General features: G+C 35.4%; 1 protein-coding gene across 1 annotated transcript; it reads right to left on the bottom strand.

Moving 5' to 3' along the window:
* Positions 1-6,046: 6,046 nt before the first annotated feature.
* Positions 6,047-24,009, bottom strand: USP53 (ubiquitin specific peptidase 53; the record flags this gene model as incomplete). The annotated part of the gene is made up of 14 exons (XM_010183595.1): positions 23,866-24,009; positions 21,387-21,479; positions 17,011-17,145; positions 15,402-15,515; positions 15,236-15,318; positions 14,813-14,918; positions 13,888-14,034; positions 13,073-13,222; positions 12,444-12,615; positions 11,346-11,495; positions 10,009-10,152; positions 9,043-9,769; positions 7,235-7,276; positions 6,047-6,120 (listed from the first exon to the last, which is right to left on the bottom strand). Coding segments are annotated over exons 1-14 (2,281 nt in total), but the record flags the coding sequence as incomplete, so codon positions are not given.
* Positions 24,010-25,035: the final 1,026 nt, after the last annotated feature.

The following is a 25,035-nucleotide window of genomic DNA, read 5'->3' as shown; positions in this document are numbered from 1 at the left end:
ATTCTGTGATTCTGTGTGATTCTGTGAATTAGCTAAATAATTTGCTAAACTAACAGTGTCTGAAGCTAATGTTTTAACTTTCAGACTTTGAATATTTTGACTTTTATACAAAACCACATCTACTTATATATTGCAAATAAATCACCCATACATCTACTCTTTAATTCCACAAAACGTCTGCTGTGAAGAACACTCCAAGCCATATTCCTAAGGAATTTCACACGTTTAATCCTCCCAAGAGGCAGTATCCTGAACTGGTCAGGAGGAGGCAGCAAAGGTTAATAAGCTGTTTCCATGGTGTGCCCGGGGCACACATTCACCCAAAGCTGCTCAGCAATACCAGGTGGTTTGTGCCTTCAGAATTCCAGCTAACTTAAAAATAGATGTGTTATTTTCTCTTCTGCTGACAGGATACCCATGCACGGTTAAAACCCAACACAGACACCACTGGGAATTTTGGCTCTAGGTTCTCTGCAAACCCAAATATGGGACACACAAGCACTGTGCTCTGCTGGAGACTGACATCCTTATCAGTGGGTCATAAGAAGTTTACCAATAACTGAAATGTAACCCTGGTTTCTCAAGCACAAACCAGCCCACTTTTAAGATTTACAAAATGCCTATTTTCACATCTGAATAGGCAATCTAGATTTTTCAAAATATTAACAGCTATTTTATAACCAACAGGTAAGACAGACAAGTTCTCCTCTACTATATCCATTTACACATAAAAAACATTTACAAAAATCTGCAAAGCCCAATTTCTGAAGGAAAAAAGAAGAATTTCAATTTCCTTCTAATATGTTTTAGCTGCATGTTTCCTGTACTTTTGATTACCTGGTTTTTAGATTTTTTAAAGAGTCCAATATAAAGCTATGGTGTAATACTTATTGTAACAAGTACTGTGGCAAAATCCTCTCTCTGAACCCAGACATTTTTCCATATCCAACTGAAATGACAAACTTAGTGGAAGCTTTGGAAATGTGGAACAAACCACAGTCCCAGTCAAGAAGGTAAACACATTATAACTTGACTAAAATAGAGTATTATTTTTTAAAAAACAGTGACCATCTTAAAAAAAATCCTTATCTTCAAGATTCATCCACATTAGTGGATTTTGTTCCATGGCTTTAAACATCTAGGAAAAAAGAAAAAAAAAAGTTCCACCGTTGTTGGTTTGTTGTTTTGGGTTTTTTTTCTGGAGGGGTGGGGTGCTGCATACATGCATGTGTGTCAGAGTTTAGGGAAGTTCTGAAGTGAAACAACAGTTGACAAAGGACAACTATAACCCTCCCTTTGTTCTGATCTGCTTGCCTCAAGAAGTTTATCAGGTTTTTGTTTTCAAACCGAAACCTTAACCTTTGCATCATCTATTTTAAATTTCAAACTTCTCACATTAATAAACTGAATCACAAACATGAGAGGGCTTTATATTTCGGTCTTCATTGGCTGCTTGACTACACTTGGAAATCTAGAAAGTTTAGGGTTTGGTTTTGGGTTTGTTTGTTGTTTTTTTAAACAAAAACCTTTAATCTATCATTTAAAGACACTCCAAAAAAGGATTTATTTGTTTCTGTTTCGTGGTAAGTAAATTAGGTAGCTGCATGCTTCAATTCACTACTCAGTTCTTCAAACAAGACAGTCATACAACTTCTACTGCACCATAAGGATAACAACCGGATTTTCTTAAGTATAGTTACATATTTTAAATTATTACTATGAACATATGGTTTTCCTAAGAAGATGAATTTTCTTTTTCAGAACTATCATTTATTTGTGGCGCTTTCTGAAGTGACAAAGAAATAAAGGCAATGTGGATCTTTCTTTAAATCCTCACCAGAGTTTCAGAATCATTCTAGGTTTTAGTTGGAGTTGTCTCATGCTATTAAGCTGAGTAATTACTAATGGGAAAACCTCCGGATTTGCAATATTACAAACACTGCTTTGCATTTCTTTTCAAAGGGAAGCAATTATTAATTTAAGGCACTGATTTCAAGTACACCAATTTCTGAGATCACTGAGTGGTCAGCTTTTAATACTGCACCTTAAGCAGGAGGCTATCAAGCACTTAGCTAATTTTAATCACAGTGCTTACTGTGCCTACAGGTTAGTTCAAGAATGAAGTGCTCAGAGTTTTAGGGGGGAGTGTATGGGGGGAGGGAGAAATCCAGAAAACATAGCTTCTAGGATTTTTTTTTTCTTTACCCTCCCAACAGTAATGCCTTTTATTGCAATTGTGAAAAGTGGCAATTTCATGAAGTCATCTGTGCCTTACGAATCGAGGAGGGGTGTCACGAAAGCCACTTAAACCCCTGTTATGACTGAAAATTATCATCAGTAGCTGTCACACAGACTGTTCTGAAAAATCCATTTTAAAGCCTATAGCCCTTACCAGTTTCCAAGAATTACATTAATCTTTCTTCAACTTGAAGAATGTAAGGTTGGAAATTTTCCCCTCACACTGTTCGTGTCACATGTTCTTTATAAACAAGAAAACCCCCTAGCCTCAACAGTTCATCAAGTTCAAACTTCACAAGCAGTAACTCATTAATATAAATCAAGTAGACTGTATCTGCTTACTTAATGACCACATTTTCCTTCCAAAATTTGATCACACAAATTAGTGATCAGTTTTGTGGGACATTTGCTTTAGCACTCCAGTTATCTACTGCTCACTAGTAATAAAAGCAGCAGCCATTTGGTCTGCATAACCACTCTGTGATCCAATGTTACTATCTTTAAAATGCCCTAACAATAAGTTCATTTTCGTAAGTCAAGGCCAGAACTCCAATTGCTGAACAGTAGCCTTATACAGCTCCAGTGGAAAATGTGGAACTGGTAAAGCACAGTTATACAAATGGTGGGCATAACTGTAAGTCCAACATTATTTCCATAAGATGTCTTCCACACAGAAAACACCACCCAGAGATATTATTTCGAGTTGCCATGAGCAGCTAACGAAGATTTCTTACATTCCATTCCTCTCTCAGAAAGAACTGGGCATTTCTTTCTTAACGTATTATTTTCTAGGAGTCTGTTTGGTATTTACCTACCAATTCATGTCTTCTGCATCATATCTGGAGACACAGCATAAGGTAATACAACTGATACCCATAAATGACAATTATTTGTGCTAAAGGTGTCCTAACACACCTTTTAGACAACCAGAAAACTGAGTCTAAAATCTTTAATCCCACATAAATGTGATCAAATTCTTCTTATCTTTTCAGGACATTAACCACTTCCACTAGAAGTGCTGTCTTCCAAAACTTGCACATATGAGAACTTCACATTTGATTTAGAATACACACATTTTTTAATGCAACTTTTCAAAAGTTAGTTACTGAATTAGAATTAATTAACAGATGGGATTTTATCATAAATTTTTTATGACAATTACTGTGATAGTGTTTTATGATAAGTCTAAGGATCACTTGAAATCATTACACTTTTAAAGAAAACATATGATGCATGTTGAACATTTTAAGTATACTGCAGTACATGGTTCTTTACAGAAAATACTCATCACTAAGCTCAATCATTGTTTGAACACATCTATTTTTCATTGTGACAGAGTCCTTCATGTATTTTATACTAGTGGGGTTTTGGTTTTTGTTGTTGTTGTTTTTTTTTTCCTACCCAACCGCTTATTTTTTTTTACTGGTATAATACAGTACAAAACTAAAGCAGAATAAATGCCATGCAAAAACAGATCTTGGCATTCCATGCAACATCAATTTGGGGTTCATTTTTTTTTGTTGTCACAATAAACAAGCACCAAATTAGTTCTCTTTCTACAACCAAAAATAAATTGGAATAATGACAAAAAATATAAAAGTTGCATGGCAAACCCCTTCCTCCCTCCAGTTTAAGTCTTAGAAGAAACTATACTGTACATGATTTGAAAAGAACTATGATATCTATAAAATCAAACATTTCCTGGGGAAGTGGCCTAATATTTATTGCACCTCTTTGTACAAGCACCATTCCATTGTTCCAGCAACAGCAGATCATGCTTTGGCTGGCCTCATGCTGACCTATAATATTTATAAAACTAAGGCATCTATCAACTTTATAAAAACCCAGCAGACATATTAGTATGTAAAAGGAAGTAGATTTCCGTATTACAAGTGTTTCTTCCTGATATTGCTTCATAACTTGAAGGAAAACAAATGGTAACACAGTCTACCCAGGTAATTTTAAAAAAATCTCCCTTAGTATCCAGCAAGAAAGCTCATGGAAATGCTTTTGGGGAAAACACAGGGAGTAAACAAAATTACTATGGTTTGAGGAGAAGGAATGTGCACACTTGCTAAAAAAACCCCAAACATTAACCTGAGAAATACACTCTCAAACCAGAATATAAGCAATGGAAATGGAGATTTACATTTAATAATTTCCATTGGATTAAAAAGCAAGCACTGGTTAAGTCCAGTGGAAATGCACTATACAGGATGATTTATACCAGCAGACTGTCACCCAAAATCACAGCATAGTTGAACGATGGAATGGGTTGGGTTGGAAAGGACCTTTAAAGATCATCTAGTTCCAATCCCCCTGCCATGGGCAGGGACATCTTCCACCACATCAGGTTGCTCAAAGCCCTGTCCAACCTGACCTTGACACTTTCAAATATGGGGCACCTACAGCTTCTCTGGGCAAACTGTTCCAGTGTCTCACCACCCTGATCATAAACAATTTCTTCCTTATGTCCAATCTAAACCTACCTTCTTTCAGTTTAAAATTGTTACCCCTGTGATGTTACTACAGGCCTTGGTAAAATCACTAATACTGGTGAACAACAGTGTTTTCACTTCTCACACTGAGAACCTACACCAGCCAGAAGCAGTTACACCTTGGCCGCTTACTGAGGCAGCGGTGGTCTATGACATGCACCAGAAAGGACAAACTGCTCTGTCAACCTGTCAAGCAAATGCTTTGTAACAAAACGCACCAGGAGAGGACTGTGGCAAGAAGAATCATTGTGTCCCAATTGATCTAACAATTTAACACCAAAAGAAGCTGTGGCCTCCCACAATGATACCTGATGTTCCATATTAAAATACCTTACTTAAAATATATCCAGGCACTAAAAAAAAATAAAAATAAATCACCTAGACTGGTATTTTGGTGCTAGAGATCATGCTAAACAACTGTTTGGGAGACATGACTCGGCACACCACTAAGTGCTGCCACTGCTGTCTGAGAGGAGATGCTAGGGATAGGTGAACATCCACCATGCATACTCATGGCGTAGCACAGAAGTAGGGAACCACTATTGCTAATACTGTATTAAGACAAAATTTTTTTCACATGATGGTGGAGCACTGGAAAAAAAACCTCAACCCCTCTATCTGGGAACCCATATATCATGGCAGGTAGCCAGAAAACCATTTACACTGCACGTTTGCTCTACAAGAACAAATTAAAGCGCTCTGTGGAACAGAATGCTTCAAATACCCCTGAAAAAAGCGAAACAGCTATTCAACTGTTGTTCCATCAACATGTACCAAGAAGGGATATGAACACTGTCTATCTTTATCCATCAGTCTAACTCACTGAAAAGGTTAAAAACATGGATAAACCCAAAATTCGGAATTCGCTGTGGAGGGAAAACCCCCGCCACTAAATAGATTTCTTTTGCTGTTTTAAAAACAGAGTACACATGCTATGATGAGTCAGCAAGAGAGCTCTCCACTGAAAAAAGAGTATATAAAACCCCTCCAGTATCATGGCCAAAAGAGCCACAAATTCTATGCTGATTTTCTTCTAATCCAGCTAAGTACAGCTGACCTGATATACAAGTTGTCTAACTTTGAAATACTTGGTTATGCCTTGAAAAACAAAAAAGAAACCTATTAAAAACTGTGTACATTTTCAGTTTTATGAAATATATTAACTTATGCAGCAATACTATAAAATACAAAAGGCTAATCAGAAATCTGACCATCTCATGTGTGATATTAGTAAGATAGTATTAAAATTTTGTATATCTAAATTAATTTTTAGAAAACCTCTAATTTTTTATACAAGTTAAAGTTCTTACCATAGAAGTTTCTGTTCTGCTGGGATATTGAATGCAACACATTATCAGCTTTTTTGGTTGACAAGTTCTGTTCGCTGTAAAAGAAGCACACGTGTAATTTGAAGGCTTAAAATACTGATGTATGATCACAAGCTTTACTGCCTTGAAAGGGTACAAGTGTAAAAACTTAGCCTATGTGAAACTGACTCTTGTTATCATCACTGTTTTTTACTAACACACACACGCACACTTAACAGAAGATACGTAAGATAGCAGGGGTGGCCCCATAGCTCCCACACGTGATGGTGAGTGCTAAAGTACAGAAATTTAGGATTATCTGAATCCTTTAATACGGACAGGTAAAAAACACCGTTTGTGAGGCTGGTGCTCCCAGGATGCCCACTCATCCCAGCCCTATTCTAGAGTATAATAGCAGACTGCCTAATAGGCAGCACACAAGATCAAGAAAATTTGCTTTTTAATATCACATCGGCTGCTTAATAAAGATAGCTGGTTCTCAGAGTTATCAACAATAGAAAAATGATCTGTCATCTCTGAGAAAAAAATGCAAACTTTCATTAAAATTTCAAAAAGTAAGCACTCAACAGAGAGTAACAGAGACCATTAAAAACACATGACAGTTTTGAATACCTGTTTTCTGGAGTGATTTTCAAATGGAACAGAAAACATGGGTCACCGAATTCAATTTATTTGGAAGTTTTACCTAGAATTATAACTGTAGTGCAGCAAAAGAATACTTCCTATGTGGTACTAAATGGTTTCCAATTTATCATCGGTATCACCTATGTCCAAAGCAAACATATTTTTCAGTGCTAACAGTTTACACCTTGAATATTTCAAAGTTAAACATGTAGCAGGCTCTGACTATGACAAGCTTAAGTTTCCTAAACATGCAAAAATCTCATCCGTGTCAGTATCTTAAGCACATGTAAAGTGTTAGCTAACATCCTATCCTGTCCATTTTCCTAGTTTGACATTTTGCTATTCATCATTACTTTGTCACGACAACACATCATTCTTCTAAGTTGCGTTTACCACTTGGTCTTTCATTCATAGGGATTTTAATTTAAAAAATTCTTTCTTAAATAGGAAGAAGCAGCAAATCCAAGTGGAGAAAAAAAATTCTAAAAAGTAAAAATAAGCAGATTTAGTAAATCTTGGTTTAGTTAAGTAAAAAGCATTTCTTACCAATGCAAATAGGTAGCTGACAAACACCCTGCTAATTCCTTCCTTCTCGAAGAGTAAGGCAGGGAAGAAGACACATAGCGGCAATTAAAAAAAACCAAACAACAAAACAAATTATTGAAAGGACAGGAAAACAAGAAAAAAACTGAGATAATCAGCAAGAAGAGAGAACGAACCTAACAGATAACAAAACACTAAGTCACTTTTTTCTACCTCAAGTAATTCATTTCTACTTTTTTGTTTTAGAGACAAAGTCTGAGCGGTTAGAACTAGTGGGTACTGTCAGTCAATTCCAATATAAAACCCTTCTGAAAGTCCCAAGAAGTCATTTGTATTTTGATAAAGTGTTTTTCCTGTATTTGACAAATATTTCAACGACAGTGTAAGCATATTCTTAATGAACCACATTGTTTTACATTTACCATATTCCCTCTCATAAGACAACAGATGCGGCTTTTGGGCATCCCATTACCTCTTGGGCATGTTTAAAAAAGAGGCATGGTTAAAACTGTAGAAATCACTGTTCGAGGCAACTGCAAACACTGCAAATATAAACATGGCTTAGAGTGGCTTTACACACATTTATATCATTATCCAAAAAAAGCCCATAACGATTTTTGTAAGTTGGGTGGGAGGGGAAAGAAAGGTGAGAGTGGGGGAGGAGAAGAGGGGAACAGTTAAACCCTTGGGGTAAAAAGTGGTTTTTTTTAATGGGATGCGAACACTACAGTCATAGTCTCCAGAAAGTCTATAAAGGCCAAAAGAACACACTTACAAAATCCCACTCTATCTGTTGTCTTCTTTCATAAGCATCTGCTACTGGTATAGACTGAGTGCACATTAGATGAACCTTTGGTCATATCCTGGCATGTCCATTTTTATGTCCTTATTTATGCTTCTGTATGTGAAATACAATAATTCCCTAGGAAACTAAGAACTTGGCAAATGACCAATTTTGTTTTCTTGCAGTTCCAAAGTAATTGGAGACATTTCAATTCACTCAGAAGATGTATTTTGTACATTTTAAATAAAAATTTTGTTTTGATAATTTGTTACAATACTTTATGAAATAAATTTTAAAAGTTGCATCTACACTTAGAGAAGTCAGAGCCTTTTCACTTCCTGGTATTTGCTATTCTCTTCCCCTGTAAAATAACTTTTTGTGAAATTGTATGTCCAAAAATTTGCTCAAATCTAGCAATCATTTGTGACTAAGCTTGGTCTCACAATTGTACTTTTCAGCACAATTTACTTTTCAGCAAAGATTTCTTTCAAACAGGTCAATAAATTATCAGTGATCAATATGTATTTGAGGTTTTCTAGAAAACTGAACTTTAGAACAGTAACTAGTAACACTATACAAGATACACCTACTGCCATTCCCATCTCTGTGTCAGAGGTCTATCTGTGTAACTGTTACAGATACAATTTATAGAGACGTTTGTATTTCATTACAGGCATGTTACTCACAATCTAAAAAACTTGTAACTAAAGAAGCACAGCAAGTATTTCAAATTAACACACCCTGCTGCTCACCAGGGCTTAGCAGTTCTGGCTCAGTGCCACAATAACGTGGCTCAGTGCTTTCCAAACAGAACTAGTGTTGCAGCCTCAGAGCAAAGGTAAACTTAACACTTAGGTGTCTGCACCCTTATTTCTTATACATTGCTACCTTCCGACATACATGTTCTCAAGCATATGAAGTGCCAACGCACGTTTTCTTGATTGTTTTTGAAACAACAGATCAATATTAGAACAACTTATTTTTCTGTAATGACAATCTATGCAAGTCCTAAGAGCATTAGTGTTACCTGGAGGAAGCACTTTCTTTAACATTCTTGACATCTGCCGGATTGATTCCTTCAATAATAGGTGAGTCCGGATTTGCAGATCCATTGCTGATATGATCACTGCTTTCATATCCAGACTCTGTCCTCTGAATTTGCCAGTTATCACCATGGATTTTTCTCTCTGTGAGTCCTTTGCTTTTTTCAGCATTCCCTTTCCCCTCCGAGTCCAGCGAACTTCGACTTCCTGTATCCTGCTTTGTTTCATCTTCATATATAGTCATTAAACCTTTCTGGATTTGGTTCTCTTTTGGCCAATGGTTAAAGCTTCGTTCCTTTTCATGCTTGGATTTACTGTTAGGATTTGCCTTGTGCTTTGGGCTATGCTGTTTTTTCTCAGTCTCACTGAAAATGCTGTCTACGTTTAGTGTCTCTCGCATAGGCTTCCAACCTTTACTTCTGCTTCTGCTGCTACTTCCTTTGTCCCTAGAGTCTTGACTGGTGTCTGTATCGTAGCCAGTGACACCATCAGTCCGGGTCCTGATCATTGATTTATCCCCAGCAGGAAAACCTTCTGTTTTATTTGATCCAAGCACCTGTATAGAAAGCTTTGCTTGGTGAGGTGCATTGTCATGCTTGTAGGTGCCTCTTCCCTGGCTGCTGTATATGCGCTGATCAGCACATTGTCTAAGTCCATTTCCAACTGGAGGAGATCCCGACTTAACATTGGAATGATCTTCCCCAATCAAATCTTACAGGGAAAAGAAAAAAAGCTCTATTCAAGTGCTCACTAATATTTAAATTATATCACAATACAGATTTTTCTTACGCTATCTCAACAAATTCAGTAAATTTTTCAGAATACTGAAAACCAGGAAATTCTAATCTTACAGCCTGTTCTCTTCAAAGGAGAAAAAAGTCTGCACCATTAGTATTGACACTAAAAGCTATTTAAAGCACTGATTCTCAGGTCATACTTTTAAAATGTACCTCTTTGTCTTCCAGACTCTTTTCTTGGTCCTCTGTCCACATCTTTCCGTAAAGATGAGAAGTTTTTCATATCAGCAACTTTCTGAGCACACTCTCTGGATATGTCCTTCAGCCTGTCCTTTTGATCACTGTAACCTAACTTAGCTGCAAAAAAATACTTGTTGTTAAAGATGATTACTAAAAAGTTATTAATGAACAAAACACACAAATATCTTTATATAACATAACATTTAGATTTTAATATTAGTACTACTTAAAAAGACTAATAAATTACATAACACAGATTAAGAAAATGAGAGATATACAGTATAGATGAGGTACAGTGTAGAGGTATCTCCAAGGAGTCCATTAAATGGAGCTAATGAAAGCAACCAGAACAGTAGTATGTCAAGCATGTCTTACAAACACCTTTTACTTATTAAAATTCAATGCTCAAGCCATTTTCAAAGCATGTACTATTTATATCGAATTTCACAAATTATACTGAAAAAAATCTAAATTTAATCTGCCTAAATGAGAAAGTTTACTTTTAATAAAACAGTGGAGTCACTGCTTATGAAAACAAATCCTTCTATTCTGGAAAAGATAAATACTGAACATTTTTGAGTCATCACTCCATCAAATATGTTACCAAGCTGAGCATTCTCAGTTTTAAAAGTCTAAGAATTCAACAATATAGACAGAGGAGAAACAGATCTCTGGAGAAGCAGCATTTCTCCACCTGAGAAGTATGGGGAGTTGAGAGCAAAGGCACAAGTAATGCAGAAGTCACTGCCTCCTCATATGATTTATAGCTTGATTTGCTTGGAAGCCTAATGTACAGACAGAATGGATTTTTAAACACATAAGACAACTTTTTTAATGTTCTTTCTAAACATGAGATAAAGTCCATTAATATACAGGACTACAAATAATGCTGCATATCACAATACTGTTTGGGAACAGTGTTCCTCAAATAGCCAACAATCCAGAGCGCCACACCATGTGCTCCGAAAGATCAGATCAGTTTCTAACGTGCCTTTTAACTGACAAAATGACTGGAAGGTATAATGATGTGTGAGAAACGGATTAAGGCCTCAAGAGCCACTTCGGTGCAGGAATAATGAGGGGTAATAAAAAAATGTTGCATTTACAGTTTACCTGAAAAGTTAACATTTCACGGCAGATACTACTTAAATATCAGACATCATTCAAAGATTCATTCAAATCAACAATGGAATTCTTCCTTTAGAAATAGTTCTAGTCCAGAGGTTAGCACACACGCCTGAAATGCTATCAACTGAAACATTTCATAATGAGGCACGGTTGGGTTTTTCTGGGGGATGAGGAATACATACCTGGACCTCTACCACCACTAGCCTGAATATGGCTTCTACTAAATCCTGAATTATCTGGCTGAAGTTTTTTATTACTCCTTTGATTAGTGGAGTCTCCAATTCCATTCTCTTTCATGTGGTCTGATTTTGGAGCAGAATGTTTTTCAAATCCTATAAAATAACATATTCAATTTTAGAAATTAAAGGCTTCCTAATTTAGAGTTTCCAATATCTAAATTGAAAAAATAAGAAAACATTTTAACTGCTGATTAAAAACTTAACAAGGAAAAAACCTCACAAAAAAAACCCCATCGCATTTCAATAAGCTAGGCAATAAGGTTCCGAAACATTTTATATACTGCCATATTTGTAATGATAGACTGTAGTAGAATAGGGTTCTCAATTCTTTCTTTTGTGAAGCAGTCTATGTCCTATTGCTACTGTGAAGAGGAATATGTCAAATTCAATTGGCCTTTTATTTAAATTACTTGTATGTTATGTTTAACATTAAAAAAAACAAACAAGACAGCAGTAGAAACTACAGAACCAAAGTACTGGATTCTTACATATTGAGGCCTATGCTAAAACAATCTCTGAGAAAACTAATGAACATTCTGTGATTCTGTGAAAAGAAGTTTCTAGTTTCTTCTGATTTTTCTCAAAGTTCTGAATTGGTGCTCTATGTGTGTGTCTACATACACAGATACACAAAAATACAAACACTCCAAACACTGTATTTGTACAAAGCTTTACTTAAAGTATCTTTTTATAGCATTTTGAAAGATGTTTTAAATCTATCAGTCCACACAAGAACATCCACATATACAAATACACTACAATTTCCTTCTGAAATTACTGAACTTATGTGTACAGTTTTGGCCAAACAATCTACAACAGAAATTTTTTTTTCCCATTTCCTGTGAGTCTCAATTTGTATTCCTGTATCAGACACAAAACACAGTTCTAACATTGAATATACACTAATCTCTTTTGTGAGACCCCTTAGACACTTTGCGATAAAAGTGTTTAAGAACAAAGCAGCTAATCCTTTATTTACTCCTTTATAATCCCCATTTCAGAAATCTAACCGATACTGTTATTTAAAAAAAAAATAATTACCCAAGTCTTCCCCATTTCCTCCCACTGCTTTGCATTGAGACCAATGAATAATCTGCTTTGGAGCATCTTCTGGAGATACAGCTGTGCCATCTGGGTTAGCATAAAATAGCAACAATGGCTGAAAGTGACATCGAATGCACTTGGAGACCACATCTTTCCATTTTGTTCCAATCTAAGAAAACACAAAACAAAATCCCAAAACTTTCTTTACCAGTACCACTGAACCCAATTATGGAACAAATAATTTATTAAGCAATAGGTACCAAATGTCTAATTTCAGAAGTACATTATAATTCAGCATTTTGGCAAGAGTTATGAAAATTGTGAAAAAATGGTGACCTATATTACCAACACTATAAATATAGCCACCAGCAATTAAGTCATATTTTTCATTAAAAGAAGTACAAATTCAACAGTAGACAAGAGCATTAACACTCTGAAACATTTGGAAGGCAGAACTGTAAAATAGTGAAGTCAATTCTAAAATTCATTTGTGAAAATTGATTTACAAAACCAAACATTCACTAAAATAAAGACTTTTGTCTGACTTGCTTCTAGTTGGTGTCAGAAGAACTAGTTGTAGAAAAGTAAAGATCACTAAATTTGGCATCAGTAAAAACAGTAGTTACCTCTTTCACATTAGCATCGTCAAACAGCACCCACTTGCAACTCTTGGTGTGAAAGGCAAAGGCACAATAATGTCGGCTTGTGTAGCAAATCATTCCCACAAGAAAAAGTTCACTATTTTTGGCATTTTCATCTGTAACCCTATAGAACAGCTGTAAAAATAGGTTAAATATATTTTAAAATATGTGTAAAACTTGTCTCCTTCTCTGGAGACATTCAAATCCCGCCTAGACGCCTTCCTGTGTAACCTCATCTAGGTGTTCCTGCTCCGGCAGGGGGATTGGACTGGATGATCTTTTGAGGTCCCTTCCAATCCCTAACGTTCTGTGATTCTGTGTGATTCTGTGTAAAACTGAGTTAGCTTGTATTTCCAGACCTGCTACTGGCACTTCACCAATACAACTGGTATTAAATATCCTGTTGCATTATACAACTTTTCTTGAGTATACTGATTTTTGTACTTACTAGGTCTATTTTAACATTTATTTTTGCGAAGTTGAAAGGGTAAAACAATAATCCTCTGGAGTAATTCCACAAATTTCAAACTGAACATGATATTCCTAGATAGTCAACTAGAAATTCACCTACGTTCATCTTTATACTTTGGCACAAGACCAACACTTCTTATAGGACTCTCATGAAACTATATCAAACAGTACATTATAAAGAATAGTAAAAGTAGACAAACTTTGAAGTTAAATAATATTTTTTAAAAAATACATATGTATATGTATATTTTGAATATATTTACATCTACATAAAATACATTTAAACTTAAATTCTGGAATAAGCAAGTAATAAGTTTTAGGTCAGATACCCCAGGAAGATACAGTTGTGTAGCCAGATTCCGCAAAACCTCTTCCGTTAGGTCAGAATGCTCTGAATCCCAGACTAAACCGATTGTGACAATCTCCGGACAATTCATAAGAACACGACGAATTTTTATTTTTTGACCACAGTTACTCTAGAAAAAAGGAAAAAAAGTGATGTGAAAGAAAACGTTTTAAAAAATGAAGTTCAAAGTTGAGTTACTGCACAAGAAACAGTGCAACAAAACTACTCTGCAACTTCTTCTAAATCTCAAATTTAATTATTATGTTTGTTTCTAACAATTTAAGGATAAAATTCTTCATATAAAAACACTCTGATGGAGACTGCAGCTAAACTTCTACATCCAATCACCATCTTAAAACAGAAATCTCTGAAAAAATGCAAGTCACCATAAAATTTTCTCTTTTGATTCCCTGTAATTTCATAATTTAAGCTTAGGTCTATATGGTTTTTTGTACTTCTCTACGGTCCCTAAACTACCAGTACAGACATAAAATCATTTGAATAAGAGAGGAATTAAGTATAATAATATGTCAATAAAAGCACAAAATTATTCCAATAGAAGACAATGTTGTCAAGCTGTCCATATCTATGAACCAAAGCTGATTCACTCAGAAAATATACCTGTTCCAACTAAACAAAAAAATCTAGCTCTATGTTGAAGTAAAGAATAAAACATGCACCTAAAAACTTGACTTTCTAAAGAGGCCACCTGCACCTACAATACCATGTTTATCTATAACTGAAGGGAAAAAAAAACAAACCGAAACAGGGCCTTTTTTACCCTAAGCTGGACTGCACATAAATGGCCACAGGTAATCCTGCTTTTAGAGGAATACTTTAGCCTGATTTAATATCATAAAACGTTCTCTTTTGTATCTTACAGCAATGTAACGTCTTTGCTTACTTACAGGACACTTTCTGTAGTCATCACTAGTATTTGCTGCCTGCAGCAATTCTGCAAACATTTCTGGCTTGAGACGTTCATGCCTCTCCATCATTCTTTCCACTTCATTACTGTGAAAAATAAATGGAAAAAACTGTGACTCTTCCTTCTTAAGAGTTAACAGATTTCAGTCAACTCTCAATCAACTCTATCTTGTGACTAAAAAGAAAAGATACAGAGGTAAACCAGCAATACATACTTATTGTCAAGCTTTCTCTACATCTTGCTTTTGAAATCCAAATATTACTTTTGGACAGTATCTCAAACGCACATTGTAATGAAGAAATATATATTCATTTTTAAGACTTCCAGCATTTCTCTGGCATGCTTTTTTTATTACTGTAAGGGTATCTCATTTTTCTACATACACAAGTGTAAAATCTCTTACCACAGGGCTGTGGTAGAAATGTAACGCACAAATTCCGTAAAAGGCAACGGGTCTGATGATGCTCCACAACTGCGACATACACACTACAAAAATAAAAATACTTTTATATTTTATTTACTCAGGACAGTGGAAACAAATTATTTGTTAAAGCAATTAAAGGGCTGACCTGTTCATACAGTGTCATAGCAAACTTCTGATGAGAAATACAGGACTTAGAAGTGCACATATCTGTTTCACTGTTTGGCACTAGGTGAAAATGAATCCTCTCAAGGATATTTTCCTAAATAGAAATAATAATGTAAATATAAACTGAACTGATGAAGTCAGAATATATGAGCAACATTATGGTTTAATACTCCAGCAACTACACCCTTTGGCTCCAAATGGTCCACCTACAAGTTTAATGTGTATTTAATTATGTCCCAATTCACAACAGAGTGCACGGGAGTTCTCTTTCAACCTCTCAATGTTTCCAAGCATTAACAAAACACCATTAGGTAACAGCTAGTGAACCTTCAAGAAAAATTTAAAACTGTTCTTACAGTAAGACACAGTATTAATGGCATTGCATGCAATGACTGAAACATTTTTTATATCAGGCCTGTGTCTCTGTTCTTCTTCACACTTTAATGTTTTTCTCTGCATATCAATCTGATCATGTTTAACACATATGACAGCACAACATATACCACTGACAGAAGCATGGACGAAGCTCATAAATAGCACGTGCCTGATCCCATTCCAAGTCTCACAGGAAAAAAGGGCGGCAAAAAGATGACAAAAAGAACTGATTGTCACCAGCTTGGCCCCCGAATCAGCACAGCCATTTTTGGCTCTTTTGCCAAAAACCACCAGAGGTAATGGGAGAAGGCCAGTCTATTCAGACAGATCATTCAGACAGTTGATTATTTCATGGGTCCAAATGCATTTTAATTAGATGCAGCATTAATGAGAGATTCTTTTTCATGACTGCAATCCATTAACCTGATGGCAAGAACACAAACAGCCACTTTCAGAAGTGGATTTTCCTGGATTTTCCACTGGATTTTCCTGTGTATGTGAAAATGCATCTGGCAGGTAGGTATTCATTTGTGAGCACTTCCAAAGGATGTACAAAGCTGAAAGTAATCAAGGATAATACTGATTTACGGTTTTTTATGGCAAACAGTTTTCACTGCCTAGTACAGGACTCCTTAGAAAGGCTGCTTTACCAGTGTTCTACGCAATCTAGAGTTCTCTTTTATGGTCACAGTAATGGCTCATCTTTTTCAGTGAGACACTTCATAAAAGCAGAAAGTAACTGCAACAAGTCAAGAGCTTCAAGTATTCCATCACTCTTGGATAAGAAAATGGAAATCTCTTCTGTCAAAGACGTCGATAATAAGGTGGCTAGTTGTAATGGAACATATTTCAGTAGGTGATGAGAGAACAGTTGGAGGAACAGATTATAGGTGTCTCTTCTCCAGAGAAGATAACACTTCTTTCCATCCAAAAACATGAAGAAGTTATCCTCACTGACCTCCTGTAGTAATGATGTTTCTCATATCCCTCTGCCTGAGCTAAGGAGTTAGGGAAGAAAGTACAGAGCAGATGCAGGATTACTCCATCCCACATTAACAGACACTTACTCCATTTCCTTAAACTGGCATAAAGAAGGTCAGTAGTATTACACCACTTGTATCCTATCTGTGAGCCTGGAGCTACCAAAACAACAAGCCAGCTAGACACCTACAAAACTAATGTAATTCTACCCAACCATCGCAAAGAATACTTACAAAGCATTCTGCTGCATCATCCATGAATCCAAGCTGGAAACGCTGTTCATCTTTAAAACTTTCTGCCAGGGCATGTCTCATATTATCTGATGGGAGTGCTTTTTCTCGACTGTGTTGAAATTGTGAAAAAATTGCCTAGGAAGAAATACGATTACTAAGCTTCATTAGTCACTTGACTAGACACTGTGGTTCTAAACAAATACTTCAGTTCTTATGCAGCATGTCTAAACATCAAATATATAAAATAGTTAGAAATCTATGCAACTTGAAAAATTATTGTTTTCTCTTCAAGGTACTTGGGTTCTGTGTTCTGTTACTCATTCCATTATATTTGCTACCAAACTGAACTTTGATCCAGTAGAAGAACACCACAGAAGTATACAAAAATGCAAGTATATAAAAATTCAAGTGATTAACTTTAGTACCCAGAAGAAACACAAGCCCTGGTCTGTAATTATGCAGCTTTTTTTAAATTTAGCTACTGGAATAGCAGTTCATGCATAAGCATCTCATCTTTACAGATGTTGCATATTTCTTAGGGCATAATGTAATACCACTCAGGTTAGTTTAATACCCATCATTCATTAAGTAACACAACATTGACATTACTACTTCAGACAGGAGTGTATCTTTATTAAAATTATGGATATGCAAAAAATTCACCTAAGTTAGAGAGAAAGCTGATGATCATTGCTATTAGATGAGCTCTCTGCCAAACCAGTGCACAAAATACAAGAGAACAAGTCAGTATCTGCAGTTCCAGAACATGAAAATAAATTGCACTTGATTTTTTTTCTTCATTTCCCAGAAGAAATAGTGGGCTACTACTTTTATTTCTGGCATACGTATATATGCAAGTGACCTCATCATTTAGCAAGTAAGGAAGGTTGATTTTAAAAGACCTGAAAATTAAAAGCTATTAAACGAACAAGAAAACATTTGCAGATATTAAAAGAGTATATTCCCCTGTCAAGAATTCCAAGTCAAACTCTAGAGAAAAATGAAGAGAAATAAAGACAAAGCAAATCAGAGGAAGCCATGTAAAATATAGATAGGATATACATTCTTTATATAGGCCTCCAAGGGTAAAAAACCTCTGTTGTACAGATATGAAAAGTTTCAGTGTCAACAGAAAGTAGTTTTAACCATTATTCATTCCAGTGTGTCTGACAAATATTTAAACTCCTCTCTCATAATAAAAAGCATTGACTACTGATAAAAATTACAGTCTCAAAGTAAGCACTAAAAGTTAAAGTTTTTTAACAGATCTGGTAATACAAATTAACTCTGCTTCGAAAATATTTATCACTTCTCATTTTGGCTGCTATGTCATTTTTGGTATGCAACGGAGCCTTAAGTGTCCAGTTTAAAAAGAGTACAGATAAGCAGAGTTATGCAGACATGTATGCTCATTCTAGTGGCTTGCGTAGTCAAAGTCTCACCCCAGTGTTAACCTGGGAAGAGAGCATATATAACTCTCAGAACACCATCAAAACAAAAAGCTAATGGATTGAACTGCAGTAAACTAGAGTTTATTTGCAATGCTTTTAGTTTATAGGAAAGGCTGAGAAAAATCCATCTAACCCTAGCATAACACCTGCAAAGAGCATAAAAAAGTCAAAGGTTAAAAAAAATAGATAAAATATCCTTACTTATTGCTAAGTAAGAAAGGTTAAAATAGCCCAAGCCCACAAAAAAAAAACCAAAACTCTCAAACAACCCAAGCCACAAGTAAGACACTGAAATGCATGTTATGCGTATAATTCTGGTCTCCCCAGTTCAAGAAGGACAGGGAACTACTAGAGAGAGTCCAGTGTAGAGCCACTAAGACGATGACGGGACTGGAGCATCTCCTATATGACAAAAGGCTGAGAGAGCTGGGTCACTTCAGCCAGGAGGAGATTGAGAGGGGATCTCATTAATGCTTAAAAGCATCTAAAGGGCAGGCGTCAGGAATATGGGACCAGACTCTTCTCAATTGTGTCCAGTGACAGGACAAGGGGCAATGGTCAAAAACTACAACATAGGAGGTTCAACTTAAATATAAGTGAGGGTGACAGAGCACTGGCACAGGCTGCCCAGAGAGGTTGTGGAGTCTCCTTCTCTGGAGACATTCAAAACCCGCCTGGACATGTTCCTGTGTGATCTTCTCTAGGTCATCCTGCTCTAGCAAGGTGTTTAACTAGATTATCTTCAGAGATCCTTTGCAACCCCTACCATTCTGTCATTTTGTAATGCAGCATACACACTGCATGAATATCAAAATGCCTCAGGTTCTGAACACAGAACAAACAGAATCACTCAACCAGTATCTCTAAAAAGCAAGAAAGGAAAACCAGTAATGTACATAATGACTAAAGGCAGATACATCCAAATGAGTTAACCACAATGTTTTGAGTTCAATACCCAAGCTACTGGCCATGGAATTATAAAGACTCCAACTATACTAATAAAATAGTGATGTAAAAACTAACTCAATTTGTACTGGAGTCCCAAAAGCTACAGGAAGAGAGAGGGCATTAAGGTACAGCAAGTGGTATGTTTAGCTGGAAAAAAAGAAGTGTCTGGTCTTCACAAGTGCTCCATTAGAATGGAACGATTCACTAATTACAGGTTCAATTCCAACACATCATGGGCAACACCTTCTTCATGTTTCTGAGCACACTGAGGGTGCTACATTATTTTTTACTTTGATTTCAGTGACATCAAGTCATTAAGAGGATGTAGCGTAACACATACATTCCAGCAACTGTCACCCTTCAATCCTTCTACATTTCTTAAAGGTGGTTCCAGTGAAGCATTGAACAAGACTTCATATGACCATAAATTCACATGTAGTATGGGTCAAATCAAAAGGAAAAGGCCATGAAGTTTATTCTATATTATACCATCAGATATGAACGTGAATCCATATACACACACAATTCCAGAAAACTGAAGCTATCATTCCACGACAGACACAAGATTTTATCTGAAAACACAGGTATGCTTGAGTTATGGTCTTAACTTTATGTACTAACAAGACCAAGTGTGCAGCACACAGAAGAACATCACACACATCAAAGCACTGGTGAAACAGAGTCAAGAGCTTGTAAAAAGGTTTGAATAAAAGCCTCAGGAAGTAAGACTGACTATGTGTATTCTCAAACTGTGTCAATTCATTGGCTTTTTAAAATATACCATTTTAACCAGAGAAATAAAATGACACCTTTTAGAAATACATATGTTTGGAAAAAAAAACAGAGGCACATTAAAAACCAGCTGTACCATACTGCAACTACTAAAAATGGCTGAAAAACCCTACATGGTACCTAGATTATACACCTCCTGAGAGATTAAATACATTTCAGTGCAAACAGTTCTTGCCTAAAATGTTTATTCAGTAACAAGGTTTGGTCTGTGAAACTCCCTGCAAATAAACTCTAAAATACTTGGCTTACCCTTGCCTACAATTTAGCACACTCAAAAAACACTTCCCGTATTAATTATATTATCAAATAGTGCCATCCCTTTCAGCTCTCTCCAGATGCATGATTCTCAATTCTTTTATCATTGTATCTGTTACTGTATTTGATTATCCATTCTACAGTCCTGTATTAGAATCCTAAGTGTCTTTATTGACAAATTTCAGTAAAAGTAGAAAGCGCATGTTACAAAAAAAGAAATACAAAAAACCTCTCTACCTTCTTTCATTTGGATTTTTATCCCAATGAATCAGAGCTATCATGCTTACAGCTATTTCCCTAGCAACCTCAAGCAGTCAAATACCAGTGAGGTAGAAGATAATAAGGACCTAACAGAATTCGACCTTAGTTTACAGACGTCAGACGAGTTACAAAACTGTTTGGAGTACAAATTTTATGCATTAGTTAAGATATGCAGATCTGATTAACTTTCAAACACTAAGAAGTTACCAGTTTTCAACAGCCAGTACTACTACCTGCCTTTCATTACTTAGAAGCTGAACTATTAAGTTTTGGACAGTTACCACCAACTACTGAGTAAAAAAAGAATCTTGAGACTGATATGGTCTCAGTAACACAGTAGACAGTAACATAGTGAAAGAACTGGAAACACTACTGGAAAGAACAAAAGTATATGCATGCAAATAGAAGTTATACTGTCTTTCAATAGACAAAATTCTTATGTTCAAACAGACTGTAAATTTGTGCAGTGTAAAATTTCTTCTTTAAACACAAGAAAGTATTTCTCTTTACAAACACCTGTTACACATATCCTTAAATCTAGATTCTTTCGTTACACAAGAACGATTTAGGGTCACACAGACATATGTACGATTGGGATAAAAATTAGTATAAATTAGTAACATCATTTTTCCCTCATTTTGGAAGATGATTCTTCCAAAAGTCACTTACCTTTAAAGCACAAAATATGCATGCATCTCCCTGACACACATGTCCAGTTAAACCTCTTAAACTTCGTCGAAATATGTCGAGTTGCCATAATACCTATAAAAATAAAGTTTTACAGAAAATAAATAACAAGTTCTGAAAGCTCTATGTTTAACACAGCAACATACAGTAGATTAAAATAAAATCACATAACATACACAACTTAAGCATCAACGTTGCTATGAGAATGATGATCCTTTTCATTAGTCTGGTAAATTGTTGAAGTGGTAGGTTTACATCCACTCAAGACATTTATAACTTCTTTTAAAACTTTCTGAAACAATGGCAAACAGTGTACTTTTTGTAGAAAGAGAGCTGTAATACTCTTGATGAAACAAGCAGCAAGCTAAACTGTGTACAGATGTTGCAGTAGTCTTCTCATGGCTTTACATAAGAGGAAAGTGGCTATGGGGTTTACATAATTTCTATTTCTCTCTCTCTCCCTCTTTCTCCTCACCTCCCTGCTTTCTTCATCAAAAAAAAAAAGATGGAAACATGGAAATTGAACTGCAGATAAAATGCGAGCATCATTTCAGGTTAAGTCTGTACTACATTCCTATGGTCTCTTACTAACATAATTGTTGAAATACATTTGTTTTTCCACAGATCAAAATAATCCTAGTGCTTAAGCAGATGTAAGTTTCTACCTTTTATCTGTGTAACTACTCTACATAAAGTTAATGTCAGCTTAGCTACACTACACTGCTTTCACTACCTTATGTCTTAGGTACACAGTCAGTGCAGTAGTTCAGAAAGTTACCCATTAAAAAAAGAGGAAAAAAAACCCCCAAAAATGAGTTCTCAAGAGGCACAGTAAAACAGCTGCAAATCCAGAAAAAAAAAATCCTACCTATAAATATAAAAGCTAAAATGAATTAGGATGCATTTAAAAATGAGTGTCAGAACCTCAGTTGTGAAGGTTGAACAGAGGTGAAAAGAAGAGGAAAAGAACACATTCCTCCTTGTAAAACAGCAGCTACCAATCATCAGCCACCATTTGATAAACAGCAGCAGGCTGTGATATAGTAGGATTGTCTGAAACTATAACTAAGAACGACTTAGGGTTTAATTTTAGGGCACCCTAGGGGAAAATAGCAAAACTGCAGGAGAATATAGGCCATGCTGTTCCCATTGAATGTAAACCAGCAGACTCATTCTACTAAATCTTTCGCACAAGTTTATTTTAAACGTATTTAGATGTCATACACATAGACACCATGTAGATATATCTCTTGTACAGCCTATGTTTAAATCCATGTAATTTTTAAGACTTACATTTTTTTAGTAAGTGTAAGTATCTATTAAACCCTTTGGAAGTTCAGCAAATATTTCTGTACAAATTTTAAATTATCAGGTCCAAAATCTAAGCATTTCAACAATATACATTGTTCTGCTCTTTTGCAAAGCGTGGAAATTTGTTGTTATTAATTTTTAGAGCTGAAAAGACTACAGTAGAAATTAAGCTGTGCCTGGTATTCTGACTTGCAGACAAACTGGAAAAACTAGCACCACTCTGTCACAGAATTCAGTAGTCCTCATATCACCTGTCATAAGTACACTTGTAAAAGCTCAATTTTTTTTATCACGCTAATGTCACTGTACTATTAAGCTATACTTGAGAGATTTAAAGATCATTTATAGCTCATGTGAAACCAGAACGGCATGTAGAAAAACACATGCAAGAAGCTGGTCTCTAATGCACATGCACAGAAACAGTAATAAGAAATCTAAGTCATATTTCTTGGGTATCAAGTACATCTCCTACTCTAATTCCGCAAATCTTTCCCAAGATTAGAATCAAAGATTTCAACTTTATGTGCATCTCCTGATATATCCCAGTACCACAGACTCGTGTGCTAATTCTGAGAAAATGGTATTTTAGTAAAATGTGTCCTTTTCAATACAAGTAGTAGCACTGGTTGCCCCACATTAGAAAGTGTCTTGTAAATTTTGGCAAGTAACAAAAAATGCTACGTTTGATAGAAATGTTAGTTTTAAAATTCAAGCAGTATGTTTTAAAGTTATAAGTTTATTGGTTTACAAATATGAAAGTTTTCATGATACTCTTAATGCATGCAAATAAATAAAATGCTGTCAGGTTTTTTAAAAATTATTTAATACTCACAATCAATTCATTAAAACTAAATGCTAAATAAAATTACTTCCACATAGTTGTGTCTTTTTCTACAATTGCTACTTTTTCTTTCTCCCCTCACCCCTGGAAAGTCAATTCCAAAAAGACAGGCTATTCTGTCTTACTTGGAATCATTAAGAAGTTTAACTGAGAACTGAATTTAACACCATTGAAAAACATGCTGTAATTTTCTGTAGAATACATGTATAAATCGTAAAAACAGCATTGCCAAGAGAACACCTTCCCTACTAGTACAATGTAAGCAGTTACAAAACCAAAACTGTTTAATAAATCAAGTTTTTTTCTTACCTGAACAGCACTATTAAGAAAGCAGCTGTTTTGTCCTGGTTCATTTAATAAGCCTTTTGTAGGGGCCAGGGACAGTATACTTCCAGGCTGATAAACTTTTCCAAGGTTACCCCCAGGTTTTCTTAAGAATTTCACCCATGCCATTATTTTTTAGACTTTATAATTGCAATATTGATGCTTGAATATTTAAGGATACGATGGGTGCAAGGCAAAGAAGAAGGTCCTAAGAGAACTGCCCTAAAGCCATAGCGTTCCATTCAACTCTGCAATAGCAGCCATTCATACGTTTAAGTCCAGCTGTCAGTCATCTATCAGGATCAGTCTGTCAGTGAAAATACAGGTATACAAAGTTTTTCACTCTTACACTGTTTTAAAAAGTGTCTAGTTAAGGTTAAAAAACGTTAAAGGTTATTAGAATAAAAGTTCTTATTAAGCAAGTTGCAGTCACTGACTTCTTCCAGGAATATCAATACAGTATTACTATAAATCATCAGCAGTATTATATCGAAAGTTCATGTATATCGAAAAATGGGAAGTTCTTGAGAGGTGTTATACTCCTGTTCTCTCATTTTGTTCCATCTTCTTTTTGCTTTTAACTGTAACCCATGAAATACATTCCAGTTTAGAAGACTCCATGTTTATTTCATTCTCTTTCCAGTGAATCTAAAATAGGAAAAAACAGAAAATATAAAAAGAGAATTTTCCTAAATGTTAAAGACCACCTAAATCAGAAAAGAGATCACAGCTAAAACAAACTCTTAATCTAAAAGCAGATGCAATAACCAGGGAAAAGGAGGAGAAACAATCACCACCTAGAAGTTGTTCTTAAGGCATAAAAATTAAATTATTTTATCTGTCATAATCAATTATCTTATAACTTCTTATGTATCTCCAAAGACCATGACAAAATTACTGTAAAGGTTCTGCTAACAATATGCAACAGCTTGTAAAAAGACCATATAACAAGTGTTATTTTAACTTTGAATCTCCAAGTCTAATAAAAATTACCAAGAAATATTTGTATTCAACTCTTGAAAATCTAAGATTATTTTGATTTCAATATCCCAGCAAACCACACAATCTGATACATATTTCTAAGTCTTAAGATTACTAAAATGTTATAGATGGATTCTAAGCTAGAACTGAGCTTTCAAAATTTCATACTAACTA

The sequence above is a fragment of the Mesitornis unicolor genome, unplaced genomic scaffold, assembly GCF_000695765.1.
Source record: "Mesitornis unicolor isolate BGI_N332 unplaced genomic scaffold, ASM69576v1 scaffold44960, whole genome shotgun sequence".
Taxonomy (NCBI): domain Eukaryota; kingdom Metazoa; phylum Chordata; class Aves; order Mesitornithiformes; family Mesitornithidae; genus Mesitornis; species Mesitornis unicolor.
Note: the sequence above shows the minus strand (reverse complement) of the source record. Positions and strands in the feature narration are given on the sequence as shown.